Below are 20002 nucleotides of genomic sequence, written 5' to 3' on the forward strand. Positions count from 1 at the left end.
TGGTATGTGGATTGTATCTCAATAAAGCCGTAAAAATGAAACTGCTGCCCCATACCGTAGTCTGTACAGCAACCTCTCACGCACCAGCAATTACACATGAACTCGAGTGTGGTCGCGGAATTCTGAATTCCAAGTTCTTCACACTTCACAGTACGTGGGCTTAAACAAAGAAAAAGTCACTGTCACGGAGCACAAACCTCTAATAATTAATTCTCCTCTTGTGATTTCAAATAACTCCTGGGTCGTCTTGACGGATGTTAACAGTTCTCATCCCTCCGCCAGTATGAGGGAGAGTACTGCGTAGGTACACTAAAGCAAACTTCAAAGGGGCTAAGAAATGTACGTTTCCTACCACAGGTTATCTGTAGTTATAAAGCATCCAATCCTGCCACTATAGGCGGGGGGCGGCGACAAGGAGAGAAACATACTGACATTACACAGGTCACTTCCCGAAGTACGGACAACCCACAGGAACACCAAACCAGAGCACCTTCCCCTCTTACAGACCCTGAGTGAAGGTCTTCTGTCCTCGACCTGCACACCTTCTGCGGGCACTCAGCCTAAATCTACCTTTAGATACTAACTTCATGGTAAAACCAAGTTTAGCTCCCTACAACTGCCATGTGCCAGCCTTAAGAATCTTCTCTCTCGGGCGCCTGGGTGGCTCAGTGTGTTAAGCCCCTGCCTTCAGCTCAGGTCATGATCCCAGGATCCAGGGATAGAGCCCCGCATCGGGCTCTCTGCTCAGCAGGGAGCCTGCACCCCCCACAAGAGTGAAGAAGAACATGGTCCAAATACCAACAGGACCAAGGTAGAAAAACCCTATGCCAAGTTATCAGTACTCGGGTCACTATACTCACACTCCTCCTCATACTGCACACTTCCGCGCTCTCATGCTTTTCCTACCACCTCAACACACTTCCAGAACCCATGAAGAAAAATTCTCTGTATATCCTTCAAGTCCTAATTCAAATACTACATATACTTCCTTCCTGAAGCCTTCTGGGAAATTCTCAGGCAGCTCTAATCACTCCTCACTGGGTATTAGTAACTTTTACCTTGCATCTTTTATACTGTTTACTTCTTTTTCTTTTTTTTTTTAAATTTTTTTAAGATTATTTATTTATTTATTTGACAGAAAGAGATCACAAGTAGACAGAGAGGCAGGCAGAGACAGAGAGAGAGGGAAGCAGGCCCCCTGCCGAGCAGAGAGCCCGATGTGGGGCTCGATCCCAGGACCCTGAGATCATGACCTGAGCCGAAGGCAGCGGCTTAACCCACTGAGCCACCCAGGCGCCCCTCTTTTTCTTTTTTTAAGATTTTTTTAAATTTTATTTGACAGAGAGAGAAATCACAAGTAGACAGAGAGGCAGGCAGATAGAGAGGGAGAAGCAGGCTCCCTGCTGAGCAGAGAGCCCAATGCAGGGTTCGATCCCAGGACGCTGGGATCATGACCCGAGCCGAAGGCAGAGGCTTAACCCACTGAGCCACCCAGGCGCCCCAATATTGCTTACTTCTAATGCCCTGTACCGCTGACTGTATAGCCTTCCTTTCCACAGAAAGACTGAAGTCCTCATGGGCAGGTACCACACTGCACTCACCAATGGAATCACCCTGGTACCGAACAGTCACTTCTGAGTATTTAGATGACATGAATCTATGTACCAAGCCCAGCTTGTTTGCATAAGCGGCACGAATAATTCCTCCCAGCCCTGTATAGATCTCTGTCCTCTGCAATTTGATTTTGTAGCTCCTCCCATGAAGAAATGGAATCTAGCTCTCTACCCCATCAGCAGCACTCGGTTACGTGACTTCCTTTAGCCAGTGGAACGGCAGCAAGTATCAGGAAAGCGGAGGCCTGACAAGTGCCTGTGAATCAGGAAGGGCTCGCTGCTGGGTACCGTTCATGGCCATGGTAGTTTCAACGAGCCACACTGAGCCTGGCCAACCAACAGAACTGTTTAAGAAATAAATCTTTCTTGGGGCGCCTGGGTGGCTCGGTGGATTGGGCCTCTGCCTTCAGCTCAGGTCATGATCTCAGGGTCCTAGGATCAAGCCCCACATCGGGCTCTCTGCTCGGCGGGGAGCCTGCTTCCTCCTCTCTCTCTCTGCCTGCCTCTCTGCCTACTTGTGATCTCTCTGTCAGATAAATAAATAAAATCTTTTAAAAAATAAAATCTTAAAAAAAAAAAGAAAGAAAGAAATCTTTCTTTTGGGTAATCTGACGTAAGAAACTAAACTTATATGCTCGTTTTAATACTATTATCTTGCAGTGTTAAATTCTTTTTAAATTAATTTCTGAAAATCAATCAGCCTCAATTCACACGGAGATCTCAATTAACGCCCTATGCCTCTTCCCCCCAACAAGTGCTACTACTGTTAGGTGCCATCTACACCAAATGTCATCACGAAAAACTGAACCTGGGGCCCAAAGGACAAGAGTTTACGCAAAAAACAAGGCCACTTCAGTAGCCTAGATTCTACCCGTGGCTCCGGTCTGATCCCACTTTCTAACAATTAGGAAATTTGTCAGAATTTTGCAGCTTACTGTTTAACCCCACATACCAGGAAAACACCTGATGGAAAGTCTTGAAAAAATTCAGATACACTAATTCTAGCACTCCCATGGCTAGTAGTCATATAACCTTATTCTAAAAAGCAATTAAATCAAAATTAGTTAAAAATTAAACAGTTTCTTAGGGAGAGTGGGTGGTTCAGTCAGTTAGGCATCTGCCTATGGCTAAGGTCATGGTCCCAGGGTCCTGGGACTGAGCCCTGTGCTGGGCTCCCTGCTCAGTGGGGAGCCTGCTTCTCTCTCTTCCCCCTGCTCAAGTGCTCTCTAAATAAATAAATAAATAAATAAATAAACAGCTTCTCATACAAACCCATACTGCCTCCCCTTCACAGTAATTTCCTTTTAGGCCTTTTTTCTTTTGACTTCCACAACTTCCCCTGGAATCAATGCCCTGTTCACATTCATTAGGACTGTTCACCCTATGTCAAGATCTGTGTGCAGATCTCTGGTTCTACTTCTATTATCCAAGGCTATTCCTCCAAATTAATTAAAAAACCAATAGTTCGGTTCTCTCACCAAATTTGACAACCCCCAACCCACACCACTGACCTCCTTGCTCAAAATCACTCGCCTTTAAAATAAAATTCTTGGGGCGCCTGGGCGGCTCAGTGGGTTAAAGCCTCTGCCTTCAGCTCAGGTCATGATCTCAGGGTCCTGGGATCAAGCCCCGCATCAGGCTCTCTGCTCCGTGGGGAGCCTGCTTCCTCCTCGCTCTCTCTGCCTGCCTCTCTGCCTACTTGTGATCTCTGTCAAATAAATAAATAAAATCTTAAAAAAATAAATAAATGAAATAAAACTCTTACAACCTCCCCCATCCAGTACCAGTCCTCACTCCTACCTACTAGCTCGTGCTCTTGAACCCCCTCCTTTCTCTCTTTTCTTTCAGGCTTTATTTCTTTCTTCGAAGATTCAGCAATTCAGTTATTGTTGTGTGAATATAAACTTTCCGACTGAGGTGAGAGGAGACAGGGAGGGAGGGAGAGAGACACCAACCCAAGACTAGTCCCGGCACATTAAGGTTTTTCTAACCTCAGCGCAGCCCTTTGTACTTACTGCCTCGAGAGCCTCACTTCCTCCGGCCTCTTCACAGAGGAGAGTAACCACGAGGGAAGCCAAGCCTTTTCTTAGCAAAAAACTGGCGCTATCGTTGCCTCCTCCCTGTGTGCCAACCCAGTTTCTTCCCCCACACTACATGCCCAGCAGTCACTCTCCCCGGGAGCTTCCCTCCTCCTCTCCTGCTCTTTCCCATTAACATATCACCCAAGTTCAGGATGAAAATGAATAAGTGAGGCCTCTTAATCTCATTTATTTCCTGCACAATCAAGCTCCTGAAAATCAAGTCTACACTTCTCAGCACTTCCTCACCCTTCATCCCCCCCCTCACCCCACCACCCCTGCACCCACTCAAAGAAGCCATCGACTGTCCTTTCCATTTCCAGTCCCCAACCAATGCTTCCCTAGGTCTTCAACTTAAATCTCTATTCCTAAAAGAACCCAACACTGCCAACCACTCCTCGTTTCTGACCCATTCTCTCCTGGTTTCCTGCCTTCATCACTACCAACTCTGACTCCAACTCTCCACTTTCCCTAGGTGACCTTACTAAGCCTGGTTTTAACCATGACGGACAGTGACCCCCACTAGAATGTCCATTCCATGAAAGCCATGAGGTAGGCCATGTATTCCCCAGCTCTCGGACCAGAGCCCAGTCATTAATTGGTCCTATAAAAATGTTTATTTGATGAATGAATACTATGTAATAGTACTTGCCCCGTGCCGGGCACTGTTCTAAGGGCTTTGCGTGTGGTAACATGTAGCTGCCTCCACTTACGTGGCCCCCCAAACTCAGCTCGACCGCGATGGAATTCATCTCATCCATCATTTTTCCTCCCGCCTTTCTTCTTCAGTCTCCAGCCATCAAATTCTCTCTCCCGCCTGCCCTCATTGTCCTTGTCCAGGCACTCATCCCTTCAGACTCGACCCCCGTAACACTCTCATCAGTCTCCTTCCCGTTGCCTCACTGTCCTTTTCAATTTCCAAATCTTTTCAGACCAAAAATCGGATTATGATCCTCTTCTGCCCACAACTCTTCCAGGACTTTCCACAGCTTAAGGAAGAACTCGGACTTCGTGAGGCCCTTTGTGAACTGGACCCTGCTCCCCTTTGTGGACTCGTGAGCAGCCCCTCAAATGCACACTCCTGAGCACTCTGCTCCTGGATGCTATGTAACTACACATCTGCCCCGACACCCCTTCCTCCATGCTCTCCCCCTCCCTCCTATCCCCCAAGATCCTACTTCAAATATCCTCTGAATCCAGTGTGACTTCCATGTCCTATCACTCTGTTTACATCTGTCTGAAATTTACCACATTATTTTCCTTTCCTCAATACATGGATCCCCTTCCAAAAATCTCAAGTTTCCCTACAGGACCTTCAAAAGGCAAAAAAAAAAAAAAAAAAAAAATAGATAAAATGGCAACTTACCCACCTAAATTACTGTAACATCATTAAATTGGTCAACTCCATACCTGTGAGTTTGGATGCAAAGCCAGGTTGTCTGGGGACAGACAGCTAGGATACATGCCTACAACCTACCCAACACCCACGCACCCACCCATCCACGCGAACACCCAGCAATATACAGACCTGAAGGCAAAAATTATTTTTTTTAAAATGTTTGGCAAGCAACAAAGCCAACAGAAGCCAAGTTGTTTACTCACATCGTCCTCAACAAATCAACTTGGGTTTTAGCTCTTCTTTCAGGTTAGGGATAAAAGCCAGAACTGATGGAAGAATCTACCTTTCCAAAAACAAAACAAAAACTAAGGCAGCAAAAGAGGAATCACAGTCCTGTAAAGATTCAACTATTTCATATCATCCATCCTCTGGCCCCTCAGGACCTATTCAGGCTTCCATCCCCCTCAGGAGAAAAGGCTATGGCAGGCAGTACTTGCTAACAACTCTAGAGAAGCACCTCTTTTAAGGGAAAAAGTGAAAATCATCTGCCATCTGGAGTAAACGCTATAAGCAAGAAACTACACTTGAGGTGGCCAATTTTGAATGTAGAGAGATCTTGCTGGTAACTTGAGCATTTATGGCAAATAAGGGGTAATTTTAGGTCGGTAAGAAGCCATCTTCCAAGATGGTAGACCCCAAGGGGGCCGACTAGGAGGAAGGTACATTGATACAAGATTGACTGCTATGATGACAAGTGGTGAAGCTGGTTGTATGACTTCTACTACTCACCTCTACAAGTGTTTGAAAATTTCCATATTAATAGTGTTTTCATTTTTTGAAAGTTTGTTTATTTAAGTCACCTCTACACCCAATGTAGGCTTTGCACTCACAACCCAGAGATCAAGAGTAGTACACTCTTGGGCGCCTGGGTGGCTCAGTGGGTTAAGCCTCTGCCTTTAGCTCAGGTCATGATCCCAAGGTTCTGGGATGGAGGCCCACATCTGGATCTCTGCTCAGCGGGGAGCCCGCTTCCCCCTCCCCCTCTGCATGCCTCTCTGCCTACTTGTGATCTCTGTCAAATAAATAAATAAAATCTTTAGGACGCCTAGGTGGCTCAGTTGGTTAAGCAGCTGCCTTCGGCTCAGGTCATGATCCCAGCATCCTGGGATCGAGTCCCACATCAGGCTCCTTGTTCTGTGGGGAGCCTGCTTCTCCCTCTGCCTCTGCCTGCCACTCTGTCTGCCTGTGCTCGCTCTCTCTCTCTCTAAAAAAGAAAAAAAAAATCTTTAAACAACAACAGTTTAAAAAAAAAAAAAAAAGAGTAGTACACTCTTTCAATTAAATCAGCCAGGCGCCCCCCCCCCGTGTTTGTTTTTTGGTTTTTTTTTTGAAGATTTTGTTTATTTGACACAGAGAGAGAAATCACATGTAGGCTGAGAGGCAGGGAAGAGAGGGGGAAGTAGGCTCCCCAAAGCCCAATGGTGGGATCCCGAGCTGGAGACCATGCAAAGTATTAAAGGGCACAGCCACCCAGGCACAGCCCCCGCCCCCCCCAACCCCATGTTTTCTTTTTAAATGCAATCATTCCAACCACAAGAAAGTAACAAAAGGGAGATATCCTGCCAACAGTCAAGCTCTCCCCAACTCCATTTTATTTTTCCTCATGATAGTAGAAGCGCAATAGGGTATCCTTAAATTTTAAACCATGTGTATATAATGCCTACTCAATTACATTTTTCACTACTTTTAAGGAAACTCATTACCTACCAATGATTTTAAAAACCTTAAAAATTATCCTTGGCCAGCCTTTCAGCAATTCCACTTTTGGGTCTATATATAAATTATACTGGAAGCTTTAGCCACAAAGGTATTCATGGCAATATTACTTACAAATTGGGGAAGACTATAAATGTTAAATAAAAACACAATTATGACACATCCACGAAATTATCTGGCCACTGAACATACTAGTAACAGGAAAAAAAAGATCCTCGAAATAATGTCAAGGGAGAAGGCAAGATATAAAATCAAGTCTAAAGCCTACAGGAAAAGACATGATGGAAATTTCCCTGCATGGGGAATTGTTATGGTGGTACCTGTAATTTTTTCCCCAAATTTCCTAACATCCTAAAGGCCAGACATTTTTGTCACCAGTAATCCGTCCCATTGATGACAGCCTTCCAAAAATCAGAATCCCTTAGCAAATAACAGCATCTACGGGCATCTGGGTGGCTCAGTGGGTTAAGCCTCTGCCTTCAGCCCAGGTCATGATCTCAAGGTCCTGGGATCAAGCCCCACATTGGGCTCTCCTCTCCTCCGGGAGCCTGCTTCCCCCTCTCTCTCTGCCTGCCTCTCTGCCTATTTGTGATCTGTCAAATGAATAAATAAAATCTTAAAAAAAAAAAAAAAAGGAGGAAAATAACAGCATCCCGAAATTCAAAATATTCCTGAATATTCCTTCTCCAAACAAAACAAAAAAATCAGGGGTGCCTTGCTGGCTCAGTCAGTAGAGCATGTGACTCTTGATCTCAGTGTTAAGTTAGAGCCCCACACCGGGTGTAGAGATAACTTAAAAATAAAATCTTTAGGGGCACCTGGGTGGCTCAGTCCTTAAGCATCTTCCTTCAGCTCAGGTCATGATCCCAGGGTCCTGGGACTGAGGGCCACATCGTGCTCCCTGCTTAGCAGGAAGCCTGCTTCTCCCTCTCCCACTCCCCCTACTTGTGTTCCCTCTCTCACTGTCTCTCTCTTTCTAATAAATAAATAAAATCTTATAAAAAAATTTTTTTTTAAATATTCCTTTCTCTCCTACCCACTTATTCCCACTACCTTTTCCTTGCCCCGGGATGTCCTTTCCTGCTGTTCTCAGCCTCCTATCTTATTCTCTCCTTTGCCTTTCTGGACTGGGTAATTTTCAACTTAACAGTAAAAATTGAGTACCCGAAGTCTATTTCTACTACACAAATGTAGTTTAAGAACACTAGCTATAGGTCATATGTGAGGAGTGGAGTAACATTTGAAAATAGCATCCGTCTATCAGGCAGCCCCCCCGCCCCCCCTCCCCCGCCGTAAGGCTGTGCTGGCAGGACGACAGAGTATGTGCACCCCGGCCATATCCACGCCCGCCCACCAGGGCAGAGGCCGACTCGTCCGCTTTCTCATGTTAGACTGCTACAAAAAGAGCACTGTGCTGATCTGAACCATACTGAACTGAAACAATTCAGTGGGGGGAAAAAAAACCACAAACTTAAGCTTATTCCTGCATCCTTGAACTACTTGGCACCAGAGACCTCTGTTGCCTAGATCCGGGTCATTTAAATATGGTGGGCCCAAGTGTTGTATTAAGAATTCCTTTCAGGGGCGCCTGGGTGGCTCAGTGGGTTAGGCCGCTGCCTTCGGCTCAGGTCATGATCTCAGGGTCCTGGGATCGAGTCCCGCATCGGGCTCTCTGCTCGGCAGGGAGCCTGCTTCCCTCTCTCTCTCTCTCTCTCTCTCTCTGCCTGCCTCTCTGTCTACTTGTGATCTCTCTCTGTCAAATAAATAAATAAAATCTTTAAAAAAAAAAAAAAAAAAAAAAGAATTCCTTTCAGAAAGCCCCCAAAATTGAAACGACCTATCTCCTCAAAACAAACCTGCATCTTTAAAAGCCTTCCTCCTTACCTCTTACCCTCCTCTCTGCCGCTGCAGCTGCTCCACACACTGGGCTATGGGGGGAGGGGGGCTAAGGGATTCCTCTTGAGCTCCTGTCATTACTTGTGCAGCTGCCCACTGCTGTCACTGTCCTATTCCCAGCTCTGACACCCCTGCTCTAGTAACAGAATTTTTTTTTTAAAGATTTTTTATTTATTTATTTGACAGAGAGAGATCACAAGTAGACAGAGAGGCAGGCAGAGAGAGACAGAGAGGGAAGCAGGCTCCCTGCCGAGCAGAGAGCCTGATGCGGGACTCAATCCCAGGACCCTGAGATCATGACCTGAGCCGAAGGCAGCGGCTTAACCCACTGAGCCACCCAGGCGCCCCTTTAGTAACAAAATTAAGAGGAGAGAGCTGACCCTACACCTCAGTCCTGCTCAGTCCAGCTTCCGATCTCTCCAAAAATAAGACCTTGCTCCAAAGATTAAGAGGATGAGATTGAGGAGTTTACCTGGAAATTTACTTTCTAAATCTCGTGTTAAAGAAAAAAAATGTACGGGGCCACCTGGGTGGGCTCAGTGGGTTAAAGCCTCTGCTTTCAGCTCAGGTCATGATCCCAGGACCCTGGGATCGAGCCCCACATCAGGCTCTCTGCTCGGCAGGGAGCCTGCCTCCTCCTTTCTCTGCCTACTTGTGATCTCTTGTCAAATAAACAAATAAAATCTTTAAAAAAAATGTACATATGTGAGAACATGCTCATTCCCATTTACCTACTCACAACCCAACTAAGGCTACGCAGTACACGAGCAGTACTGAGCTTGGGTAAAGAAAAATCCCCCTGTGGGACACACCCTTACAGGGGAAAACTGATGCCAGTGTGGCTTAGACTTCACTAGCGCTTTAGAAGGGAAGGGAAAAAAGACCCATGCAAAGTCCTTAAGATTTCACTTTTATTGTTCCTGCAAAATCATGGGACCAAACCAATTCTTTAACCATTTACCTTAAAACTGAAGCTCTCTCGGAAATGTCTGCTGATCACATTTCATGGAACTGTTTTTTTTTTTTTACTCATATTAATAAATGAGTAAAATCAAAATTCAAGGATCTCTACCAGGTGCCAATTTAAAGTAAGATGATATGGTGGTAGTGAACCCAAATCTGATTTGATACCTGGAATAGAATTTGGAGAAAAGGATAGGGAAATGATTATGAAAGGAAAGAATGTAAAGCAGCAGATACTGGCAGCCTTTTCAACCTACAGAAACAAGCAGAACTGCCCATGAGTCTTAAATATCTGCTCAAGCACTAAGAGATACAACTTAGAAAAATAAGACAAAAGAGGGGCAACTGGCTGGCTCAGATGATAGGGCATACGACTCTTGATCCTGGAGTCCTGAGGTCAAGCCCCACATCGGGGAGAGTTTACTTAAGCAAAAAAGAGACAATGACCTAATCTATATGTGATTTTTTCCCCCCTTTGATCATTAAACCTATAAAATGGTCTGTGCTTTTCTTCCACATCCCATGGAATCGGACAGCAACAAAGGAATAATCAGATGTCCCGCCAGATAAAAGGGCGAAGGCTGGTGATAACGGGAGAGATCTTGGCAGCCTCAGAAGCCCCCAAACGATGGACAGAACATCATACATAGGGGATTCCCATCACTTTAGCATCCGTGTTTGAATAACTCACCCTCTCCGTGCTGTACAGTGTTCATTAGGGGGCCGCTGCCACACAGCAGTGAAACATTTATAACGAAGTCAGCATTGGGGTGGAAAATGAGTCATGGTAAGAACCCAGCAACATTTCCATAATCTCCAGGTAGTTAACAGTTTGTTCTGATTTCAGATAAATTGTTCTTATTCATCTGGGGGAACATCAAATGGTTTTAAATCTCTGTAACTTCTTAAATGGAATATAAGCCTAGCTAAAATAGTCTCTTTTTTCAATTTATGCTGAAAAGGTTCAAATGTCAGAAAACAAAGACAAAAGGGTGCAAATTACCACTGGCTGTGAGCTGCTGTGGTTACTTCATTATTGACACATTCCTGAATCAGTAATGGTTTGAAATCCAGCCAGCTACAGCCAAACCATCATCCCTTTTTAGAAATATCATTTTCTCATTTTTTTCAACTAGAGATGATGGTTGCACAACATTGTGAACGTGCTAAATGTTACCAAATTGTACACTAGGAGAACAGTTAGTTTTATTACGTGACTTTTACCTCGGTAAAAACAACATAATTTTCTCTATTTTTTGACAATTTAGAGTTTGGCTTAATAAATAAATAAATAAGGCTTCCCAAAGGTACTAGGGGATGAAATTCTCCCCATAGTCTGCTATTAATCCAAAGCTCTGTAATAAGGACATACATTGGGGTGCCTGGGTGGCTCAGGTCATGATCTCAGGGTCCTGGGATTGAGCCCTTCATCGGGCTCTCTGCTCGGCAGGGAGCCTGCTTCCCGCCCACCCGTGCCCGCCTCTCTGCCTACTTGTGATCTCTGTCAAATAAAAAAAATAAAAAAATAAGGATCTACATTTAGCAACACCTTTTATCTTGATGTAATTCAAAAGATACATAGGAAGCTTTTTAAAAATAATTACAGAAAGCATTTAATATGTCATTTCAGTTATTGCAAAGAATACTGCATAAAAAGCCTGTATTCTTTTCAGAATCTTTCACTGCATGTGAAAAAGATACAGGAATATCTGTATTCTTTTCAAAGAGAACAACTGAGACCACATGACTTAGAATAACGACTGGCAGGACTCCACCTCTAAGTCCGCAGAGGTGTCCTTACTCCATTAGTGATAATGGCTATTGATATAGCCTCCTGGAAGAGCCAGTAGGAAAAAGAAAATATTTAAGATAGCAAGAATTTTTTTTTTAAGATTTTATTTATTTATTTGACAGACAGAGATCACAAGTAGGCAGAGAGAGAAGAGGAAGCAGACTCCCTGCTGAGCAGAGAGCCCAACTCCGGGCTCCATCCCAGGGTCCTGGGATTAAGACCTGAGCCAAAGGCAGAGGCTTTAACCACTGAGCCACCCAGGCGCCCCAAGATAGCAAGAATTTTCAACTATACTGATTCCAAGAAGACTTTTTTATATAATTAAGATAGCCTTCTGCAGCCAGTGCCCCCCAATCCAGTCACTTTAAAAAGATGAGTAGCCCAGAACCTTTTCTCCCTCCTGAGGCAAGTACCAGTAGCCTACTTAGCTTATTAACTTCTGGAGAGGCTATTAGAATCCAAAGGACAAAGCAAGAAACATCTAGGTGTTCACTCCCCCCTTAAATGGAAGACTACAGGTTTCTCTTAAAAAACTAAACTTCTCGGGTGCGTGACTGACTCCGCATGTGAAGAGCATGTGATTCTTGATCTCTGAGTGGTTAGTTCAAGCCTGGCACTGTGTGTAGAGATTACTTTAAAAAAAAAAAACAAAAAAACAAAAAAAACCCCACAACTCTAAACTTCCCCCTTCCTTCCTCAAAACACTGCATGCTATTCCCCATCCTCGTCACCTACACACAACTACCACGCTGCACAAGTCCCAACAGTATTATTACCAGAATAATTTCATTAAACGCAAATAAATTTAAGCTCCCTCTCATCAGGATGATTTCAGCCTTAGAAGGGTATTCACTTAAGTGACAGGACAGAGTGTTTTATTTGTATCTTTCTGTACTTTCCAAATTCTCCAGGATGAGATGACTTTTATAAACACAGGAAGAAACAAAGTTTTACAAGTAGTTACTATTTTTGAGCACTACTACTTTCCTTATTTAATCCTCACAAGTTTTTCAAGTAGATATTGACCTATTTTACAGATGAGGAAAATGAGGGTCAGAGGTAAGCATACTTCCTCAGTCCCAGTAAAGAGATTTGAAAAAAGGTCTGCTTTATTTTACAAACTGTTCTTTCCTCCATATTCTGACAAGAAGCAGAAGTAACTACGGCAAAAGAGAACTTTCCCAAATCTCAATCTGAAAGTGTTTTGTAACGAATTCTCACTCTCTCACATTACTGAAAATGACCAAGGAAGTCATAATTTTTTAAGCCTTTTATTAAAACCTGGCAAGTTAATAATCTACAATAAACCCAAGCATACAGCCCACCCCGCACTATGATCCGAAGACATTCTTGTTTAAAATCGCTGTTTTTATATTTTATTATATTATATATGATATCACATTTATTACTGTTCAATTTTTAACAATGAAAAAAATGTTTTAAAATACAAATATATCTTATACTCTCCTAAGTAAACTAGAAATTGGAAAACGAACAGGCCTATCAAGAGGTCACTGATTTGCACGCCTAAAGGTAAATGAAATCCTTATTTTTGGGGCCACCTCCTATCTGGTGAATAAGGTGAAGCGCTCAATTCCACCTGCTTATCTGCTAATTTCTGCATTACCTTGGACAAATGCCATTTGCATACTCCCTACCAGCCCTTAGGTGCATTGCAGCCTCTGTGTCATTGTGTGTGACATCACTGGGTTGCTATGGATATAGGTGCGAGGTCACTCACTTTCCTGTGAAACTAGAAATATGGAAAAATTAGAAGAGTCTAACATGAACTAAACATATTTCCAATATGTCATGTATTAAAAGCAGAAGTTACCAGCTGAGCTTTAAAAATGTTTTAAAAGATAGCATCTGGAGCAATACATTAATACAGCAATACTCCCAATTTCAGAATCAGGGCTCTTCCTTAATGAGAAAAATCATTCTCGTGAAGGCAGCTGGCTTAAACAAAAAAGCATCAGCACGGTTATCTTTTATGAAATAGCAAAATTATTTAAGAATTAACCTGGGATACCTACACTGCTTCACTAAAAAGATTTAAGATGCCAAGAAGATACACTCCTGAATCCACTTCACGCCGGAGATGCATTTTCAAAACCCTTTGTTACATAAGGCAGGAAGTTAAATGTTAAGATAGTGGGAAACCTAAATCATTCATTAGATAATTCTCCGTATTTCATAATAATGCTCAATACTTGCCTCCTCCCCCAATATCAAACTCCTTGATAGCCCATTAGAAAAATGTAGTGTTACTGACAAAATGGTGCAAAACAGGCAAGGATCTGAATCCCAGACAAAATGCGACAACTGACCATCAGCATTCTCTTTTCATCAGTACGAGGATGCGCTAGCTTTTCTTATTTAAAAAAAAAAAAAAAAAAACCCCCCACCATACCCACAAAAAAATAAAAAAAAAAAAAAAAAAAAAGACTTTTTCCTCCTTTAAAATAACTCCTCCCAGCCTCCACCCAGTCTAGGCTCTCTGCAATATGACAAATGCAGAATCTTCTAGAATGACTTGATACTGCCTCCCACCACTGCTTTGTTTGCAACATCAGATCAGAGAGAATATTTTTTCAACTTATAGGAATTTCAACAGATGTGTGCCTATATTTTAAAAAGAAACCGCATGTGTCACAAATTGAACCAGTCGGCTAAATGCATAACCTTTATTTTAAAGACAATTACCTACCCTTTTAAATACAAGAAAAATTAGGGGGAAATGGAGAGGGCATGTTGTGAACGATCAATGAAAAAGCTGGCGAGATATACGTTCCCCTTGCCTAAAAGCAAGAGGACTTGCTTTGGGGTATAGAGAAAGAGGAGCCTTTTGTTAAGAAAAACGTGAGAGCAGCAAGGAGGTTTCGGTTTGGCACCACTGAGCCCAGGGTTTCAGGAGAGCCTACATTTTTCCTGGATAGGTTCTAAAGGATCCATCAGGAGAGACAGTGGAGAAGATCTGGGGGGTGTGGGGGGGCAGTATTAGAAAACCCGGAGACCTGATGAGTGAATGGGAAAAGGCGCCGCCCAGACACCGGGGAGAGAAAGAGGAACCGCATCCATGCGGTCCCCCGCCCCCACGCCCAGGCTGGGAGGAGGGGGAAATGGGGCACAAAGGATGTTCACGGCCCCCGCTCAGGTCCCCAGCGGACCAGGAGACACGGGGCCAGGGACCCCGATCCCGAGACCAGCCCTGCAAGATCCCGCTCCAGCCCGAGCCCGGGGAGGGCCTACGAAGCAGCGCCGCCGGCCCTGGGGGACGCTCGAGGAGAGGCCGCGTCACAGCTCGAGTCCCTATCGTTGTCGGGGCCCTCCCAGCCCCGCGAGTGGATGGGGAGGGGCGGTCAACGCTGCAGTCGCGACTGGCGACTAGTCCCCGGGCCGTCCACGCGAAGACCGGTGTCTGCGAAGGGACTGGGGCGAGGCGGGGGGAGGGGAGGAGAAACTCACGTTCTTCATGGCCGCGGCCATGTCGTCGTAGCGCTCCGCCTGCTCGGCCAGCCGGGCTTTCTGCACCAGTTGCTCGCGGTCCACCATCTTCGCGGGCTGGGTCGGGCCGGGTGAGGAGACCGGGGCGACCTGAAGGGCTCGGAGGGCGGCTACGGTGCGGCTGGAGCCCGTGTGCCGGAAGGGCCGACCCACGAAGCGAGCAGCCGAGGCGACAACTGCGGCGCGGAGACTATAGCTCGAGCTGCGACCGCGGGACCGGGCGCGAGGCGGCTGCGGCTGCTGTGCGTGCCGCGGGCGGACAACCCCCTGCGGCCCCGCCCACGCCGCGTGACGCAACCGGCCCCGCCCCGGCCCCGCCCCGGCTCTTCCGCTTCTCGGGCTTCCCCTCCCCAGCTGAACTTTCGGCCCCTTTCTGGGCGTCCCCCTCTTCCCCCGACCCCCTGCCAGTGCTCCCCCTTCTTCACTTCGCCGGGATTCCTGCGCCCCAATTTCTCCAGACTACCCTACAAACTACCCCCTCACACCTCCGCCCTGTCAGGCCCAGTGCGTGGGCCCTTGGGAGTTGTAGTTCACCCAGCAGTGGGGTGATACGCTGGAGAAATCAAGGACAAAGGGGCGGTCAGGACTACAACTCCCAATGGTCATAGCGCGTGAGCGGTGGCGAAGTTGTGGGGGGGTTCTAATTCCGCGGCCACTGGGGACCCCTGGCGGGGACTAAAGCTGCATCAGTCCGAGCGAGTGCTGATTCACGGCCCCGCCCCATATTCTCCGGGAAATTACGAGGGGAGGGGGCCAGGACCTCAGCCCTGGCCCCTGTCTCTGAGATAAAGTAGCAGCAGGCCAGGGAGGAACAGAGGACCGGACGCGCGTCCGCCGCAGATCCAGACATGCCAGGGTACTGCCCCGCTGCGGGATGCATTGAATTAAGGAGCTTAATATTGGGAGCTAAACTGTCACCCTCCCCCACAAGGTTCTGTTTCCCCATACCCACGTTGAGGTTCGTGGACCCGAAGGGGTGAAAACATGGAAGGACAAATACTGGCCAGGCATTCTGGTTAATTTACAGAAAGGATGCAGCTGTCCACAGGCTGACCCCTGGGGAGATCCTTCCTCTCCAGGGTGGGGTGTCAAAGATTCAATTCTGTTGCCAAGAGCCTACTGCATGCTTAAGGTGAGGTTGTATCTGAGGGTTAACCAACCCTTCCCTCCCCACCTAGGACTTACACACAGAGGTCAGGTTGGCAAATTCTTACTTGTATGCTTCCCTTTTCCACATCCCATGTAGCTCACACACCCGCAGTTTTGACTGTACATTTTATCTGCTTATTTTTTTTTTCAGCAATTATCTGTTGAGCACCTACTGTGTTCCAAGCACTGTTCTAAGCAATGGGGGGAGAGCGAGGAACAAAACAAAAAATCCCTACCCTCCCCCCAAAAAAATAGGTGATACAAGGATACATATTAGAGTATGTTAGGAAGTGATAAGGAGTTTAAAAAAAAATACAGAATAGGAAGTGTTGTGTGTGAGAATCTAGAACGAAGCATTCTCTTAAAGGATGTGTAGCATTTGAGAGCATGAAGGGGCTACAGGCAGCAAGACTCAGAGGCTGTTTCTCCCTGAAGCATTTATTTATCATTAGGCGAAGAATCCAATGTGTTTGTTGCCTTAAGTGATGGGTAGTGGGACCGGGGATGGAGTCAGGAGCCGGAACATGAGAAGCCTTGAATGGCAGGCAAGGTAGTGAAGACTTTATCCTGAAATAAATAGGAAACCTGCGGAGAGAGCTTAATGAGGGGCAGAAAATGATGAGATTTGCATCTGTGTTCATTACCATTGCCTTCTCAGAGCTTAGCACAGCACCTGGCACACAGTAAATATGTAGAACATATGAAATAAATGAATTATGGAATGCATGCACTTCAGGGAGCCTGCTCTGGCAGAAGTGGAGGAGACGGACTCAGTGGAGGAGAGGCTCTAGGGAGGAAATAGCTCTCCCCACCACCACCATGGGATCTAGTCTCTCTTCCCTTACTACAAACACCCAGCAAAATACAGGCCTGCTGGTGAATAAACCCTCCCACTTCCTTCTGTCTCTTACATGAGTGTTGGCCAATTCATTCCTCTTCCTCTCTCTTCCTCCCTGCAGGCCAGGCCTGAGCCATTCCGGCCTGGGCATCACAGGTCCGTGGCAATGAGCCCTGATTAGCCAACCCCGCTCGTCCTCCTGTGCATTGTAGGTGTCAATGATTTGGGCCCCAGACACAAAATCTTGGGAACTTCCTGGTACATTTCAGGCTGCCTCTCTAACCTCTCCACCGCACTTCCTTTCTCCACCAGTCCAATGTGCATTACAAATCATCACCATTTTAAAAATCCAGGCCAAATCTGTTTGGGAAAAATAAAGCAGATGCGAAGAAAAGGATGTTCCAAAGCCAAAGAGGAATGACATCTGCAGTCTCCACATCAAAGCTTCCCTCCAATGGTGCAGGGGAGAGCTGGCCCTGCCCTCCTTTCCTTTTTGATTTTTTTAAGACTCTAAGCTTAAAGCTGCAGCAGCCCCGCAGCCCCTGGCTGTTTAGAGGACGGCTTCAGAGGCGGCATAACACAGAGCAAATGGCTTAATATTCTGGCTCCTTTCTCCACTGCTGAAAACAAACAAACAAAACAAAAACCACAAAAAACCTGGAACAGGAAGGTGGAAAACTAGCTTCCTGGCTTCTGCCTAGCCCCAGCTCTGTGTGCAAAGCCCGTCCCTTCTTAGGGTTTTAATTTCTCCAACTTTGAGGTGAGAAATCAAACAAAATAAGCACCAAGTGCCCCACCCAGCTGTGACAAGTCATTTTTCTAGATTCAGCGTGTTCCTCCTCTTTAGCTGTGGAAACAGGGAATCAGTACCTGCAGAACTGGGAGATGATTCAGTCCCAAGGGTTGAGCGGCTCAGAATTATCCCTGTTCTGGAGACCAAGAAGCTGAGACACAGAGAGGCTGTGTGAGAGGCTGTGTGACCAGCCAAGTTTCACACACCAGTGATTGAGAGCCTGAATTCAAACCCAGGCAGATCTTCCAGACTCCCTGCCCAGGCTAGGGGGAGTCTACCCTTTGGCATCTGCTCGGGAAGGGGGGGCCCTTGCCCTCTGGTAATGGACCTGATAAAGGGCGGGCACCCTGGACAGCTCACCCTCCGCCCCATCTCCAATACTGGAGGACATGACCTTTAGATGCACGCTCTCTGCCTGAGCTGGCAGACAAGCTGGCCAGCCAAAGACATTAGTGTCCTGCTGTTTCTGTGCAGTCATAAATCACTGCAGCCCCATCCCCTGGTTCCTGGCTTCCACCTGCGGCTAGAAAGCTCCCTGATTGGAGGGGAGGCAGTAGCAACAGCAGCAGTACTCCCCACCCTGTCCTCTGGGAACATTCCGCGACACTCTTCTAGCCGACTGGGCTGTGGTAGGGGCAGAGCACATAACGTATTCAGAGGCCAAGGACAACAGGGAAATCTTCGTGGGTTGCCCACCTTCCTAAGGAGAGTAGAGCAGTGAAAGAAGCCCAGGCTGGGAAGCAGGACCCACACGTTGAAGCGTGACTTTGCTGTTGATCTTGCTGGGTGACCTTGAGCGAGTCACTTTACCTCTCTGGGCCTGAGACAGTGTATCTGTAAAAGAAAAGAACTGGATGCTTCTTAAGATCTTCTAGCCTGTGGCAGCAGCCCTTCCTGCTTCAGCGCCTGCCCAGCCTCCCCAGTAAAAGATCTGAAAGATCTTTCCGCATATACATCCCAACTGGAGTTAAAGGCCTTTCCTAAGGTCTCTCTGCCTGTCCCTCTAGCTGTATCTCTCACAGGACACTCGACTGGCATTTCCCGGCCCTGCAGCACCCTCTTCCAACTCTGGGGCTTTTCTTTTCTTTTTTTAAATATTTTATTTATTTATTTATTTACTTACTTATTTATTTATAGCAGGAGTGGGAGGGGCAGAGGGAGAGGGAGAGAATCTCAAGCAGGCTCCATACTGAGCACAGAGCCTAACATGGGGCTTGATTCTACGACCCCAAGATCATGACCTGAGCAGAAATCAAAAGGTGGACGCCCAACCAACGGAGCCACCCAGACGCTGTAGCTCTGTGCCTTTCCCTCATTCCTTCCTTCCTTCCTTCCTTTCTTTCTTTCATTTTTTAAAAATTTAAATTCAATTAATTAGCATATAATGTATTATTGGTTTCAGAGGTAGAGGTCAGTGATTCATCATCAGTCTTATGTAATACCCAGTGCTCATAATATCCCGTGCCCTCCTTACTGTCCATCACCCAGTTACCCCATCCCGCCACCTCCCTCCCCTCCAGCAACCCTCAGTTTGTTTCCTATGATTTAAAGTCTCTTGGGGTTTGTCTCCCTCTTTGGTTTCATCTTGTTTTATTTTTTCCTCTCTTCCCTGATGATCCTCCATTCTGTTTCTTAAATTCCACGTAACAGTGAGATCAAATGGTAATTGTCTTTCTTGGATTGACTTAATTTGCTTAGCATAATACCCTCTAGTTCCATCTAGTTGCAAATGGTGAGATTTCTTTCTTTCTTTTTTTTTTTTTTTTCTTCTGCTGGGAACTCCTCCCCCAATCCCCATTCTACTGTTACCTCCTATCTTTCTGAATCAGAATCAGACACTTTAAGTTGAACTGAGGGCTCCTCCTTGGGGCCCCAACCTATCTATGCACTTCCAGCCAGGGGTCTGAATCTCCTTATTACACTTCTATCTATATGAGTCTCTCATTTCCTGAGGTTCTACAAATGGATTCCTCAAAGAGATCCTTCTGAGTCACCTCTGAGCTCCAAGCCTAGCATGGTGCGGGTGTTCAGAGAAGTCTGGTTCAATGAAAATGACTCTCCACTTCAAGAAAGGAGTGGCCTGGTGATGGTCTTACCTCTTGAGGAGGATTCGAAAAGTTTTACCCCAAAATAAGCAGTCACAACCAAACTGCTGCAAAAACTCAGGAAAGCAGAACTGTAAACAGTCCCAGAACAAATAGGGCCACAGCCAGAAAGGATCATTTTGAAGAAGCGTCGACACAGGATTTCAAAAAAGG

The 20002-nt window shown here is 46.0% G+C and overlaps 1 protein-coding gene across 2 annotated transcripts in view; it reads right to left on the minus strand.

Moving 5' to 3' along the window:
- The window catches only part of LOC111146124 (tyrosine 3-monooxygenase/tryptophan 5-monooxygenase activation protein gamma), a 31126-nt gene extending 15924 nt beyond the window's left edge, over nt 1-15202 (minus strand). For both annotated transcript variants that reach the window (XM_022501524.1, XM_022501523.1), the window contains exon 1: nt 14926-15202. In XM_022501524.1, coding sequence (XP_022357232.1) covers nt 14926-15012 — 87 coding nt within the window. In that variant the 5' untranslated portion in view covers nt 15013-15202. The remainder of the gene's footprint in view (nt 1-14925) is intronic.
- Nucleotides 15203-20002: the final 4800 nt, after the last annotated feature.

The sequence above is a fragment of the Enhydra lutris genome, unplaced genomic scaffold (genome assembly GCF_002288905.1).
Source record: "Enhydra lutris kenyoni isolate GAN:26980312 unplaced genomic scaffold, ASM228890v2 scaffoldscaffold13, whole genome shotgun sequence".
Classification (NCBI taxonomy): Eukaryota; Metazoa; Chordata; class Mammalia; order Carnivora; family Mustelidae; genus Enhydra; species Enhydra lutris.